The sequence below is a fragment of the Panthera uncia genome, chromosome X (assembly GCF_023721935.1).
Source record: "Panthera uncia isolate 11264 chromosome X, Puncia_PCG_1.0, whole genome shotgun sequence".
Taxonomy (NCBI): Eukaryota; Metazoa; Chordata; class Mammalia; order Carnivora; family Felidae; genus Panthera; species Panthera uncia.
The window spans coordinates 80,229,308-80,231,287 of NC_064817.1; the positions used below are offsets into that span (position 1 = coordinate 80,229,308).

The window sequence follows — 1,980 nt, forward strand, 5'->3', positions numbered from 1 at the left end:
ATGAAGGAAAATCAGATGAGGAAGAAAAGCTGGAAGTGGAGGGGAAGCCAGGGCATGAGGGGAAGCTCCAGAATGAGGGACAGCCAGATGATGAGGGACAAGCAGAAGATGAGGGAAAGCAAGAAAAGCAGGGCAAGTCTGAAAATGAGGGAAAACCACACAGTGAGGGCAAGCCAGAATCCCTGGCAAAGGCTGAGAGTGAGTCGCGGGCTGCCGAAAAGCGCCCAGCTGAAGATTATGTGCCTAGGAAAGCAAAAAGAAAAACGGACAGGGGGACAGACGATTCCCCCAAGGACTATCAGGAGGACTTACAGGAAAGGCACTTGGGCAGTGAGGAGATGATGAGAGAATGTGGAGATGTGTCAAGCGCTCAGGAAGAGCTAAGGAAAAAACAGAAAATGGGTGGTTTTCATTGGATGCAAAGAGATGTACAGGATCCCTTTGCCCCAAGGGGGCAACGGGGTGTCAGGGGAATGAGGGGCGGAGGTAGGGGCCAAAGGGGCTTACATGATATCCCGTATCTTTAATGTCTTTGGCGTTCATTTCTGATTTCTCTAATGAGAATATTGCCGATCCTGCTTTTCCTGGCAGGCATTTGCCAGGCTACGTGCTTTAAACTTAGGCTGATACTTTGCTTTAGGTGTCACTCTTGTTACCAGCAGCCTTTTGATCCAACTACAGTGTTCTCTGTCTTTCATTAGGGGATTTTCACCCATGTGCATGGAAAAGATGTTCATGGTACACTGTTAAAATAACAATAAAGAAAAAACAGTTTTCAGAACCACATATACAGTATCGGCCCATTTTTGTAAAAAATGTAAATGTTTGGGGCGCCTGGGTGGCTCAGTCGGTTAAACATCCGACTTTGGCTCAGTTCATGGGTTTGAGCCCCACATCAGGCTCTGTGCTGACAGCTCAGAGCCTGGAGCCTGCTTCAGATTCTGTGTCTCTCTGCTCCTACCCTGCTTGTGTTCTGTTTCTCTCCCTTTCAAAAAATAAATAAACATTAAAAACTTTTTTAAAAATATATAAATGTTTGCATAATGGCTTTGTGCATAGAGAAAGTTCTGAAATGTGTACGCTAAAAAGTAGGTGATGGTTTTTCCTGCGTGGTAGCCAAAAATAGGTCTCATCTGTACTCAAACATAAGTCCAGTCACCTGACCCCTCCATGCCATTCCTCTGTGAGCGTGCCCATTCCCATGCCTTCCAGAATGTAAAATAAGTAAAACTCATGTTATCTCTGGGATTCATAGCTAGAGAAATCAATCTGGTGGTTATAACAACAGATCCAGTGCTGTAAAAGTCAGTCTTGTCATCTGTGAAATGGGAATAAAACTTAACCTCACAGATTGCTGAGTGGATCAGATGGGATACTGAGTATGTGAGCTATGTTGGGCTGGCACCTTTGCAATAGTAGGACCCTGGACTGCCAGACACTCGGGAGAGGGCTGAAGTTAGGTCTCACCTGTGCCTAGGAACAAGTCCAAGCAGCTGAAAAGAGGGTGCCCCCTTTCTCTGGATATCTGCTGGGCATTCCTGTTCTGCTCTGCCCTGTATCCTCTGCTAACAGCTATTGACATGGAGTCCTCATGATGACAAAGCCCCTCTGATTCCCTATAGTCCCCAAAGGGCCAAAGTACCTACTGGACTGCCATAGGAGTGTGGATAAAACCCCTCTCCCAACTTCAGAGTTGTGCCTGCTCAGATGGTAGTGCCCCACAGCTACTTGGGCCTCCCTGTATTACATAGTTCTGAGCACAGTCATTACCATTTTTAGTTCATTTTATATGTGCTTAGAGTTTTTTTTTTTTTTTCTCTTCAAAGGACTCGGATATTAGGGGTCCACTAGGGGCCTGTGTCCTGAGACTAATCTATGGAGCACACAATAGATGATGATTTGAACTGAATATTACACTACAGTACCCCAGGTAAACCATGTCTAAACTTACATACACTTTTCTTAGTGTGAGTTTTCTAA

General features: G+C 45.4%; 1 protein-coding gene across 1 annotated transcript in view; it reads left to right on the forward strand.

The window, feature by feature from the left end:
* Positions 1-1,244, forward strand: part of LOC125931357 (transcription elongation factor A protein-like 3) — a 1,722-nt gene extending 478 nt beyond the window's left edge. The window contains 2 exon segments of the mRNA XM_049643275.1: positions 7-446; positions 448-1,244. Of these exon segments, the coding sequence (XP_049499232.1) occupies positions 7-446; positions 448-477 (470 nt within the window). The 3' untranslated portion in view covers positions 478-1,244.
* Positions 1,245-1,980: the final 736 nt, after the last annotated feature.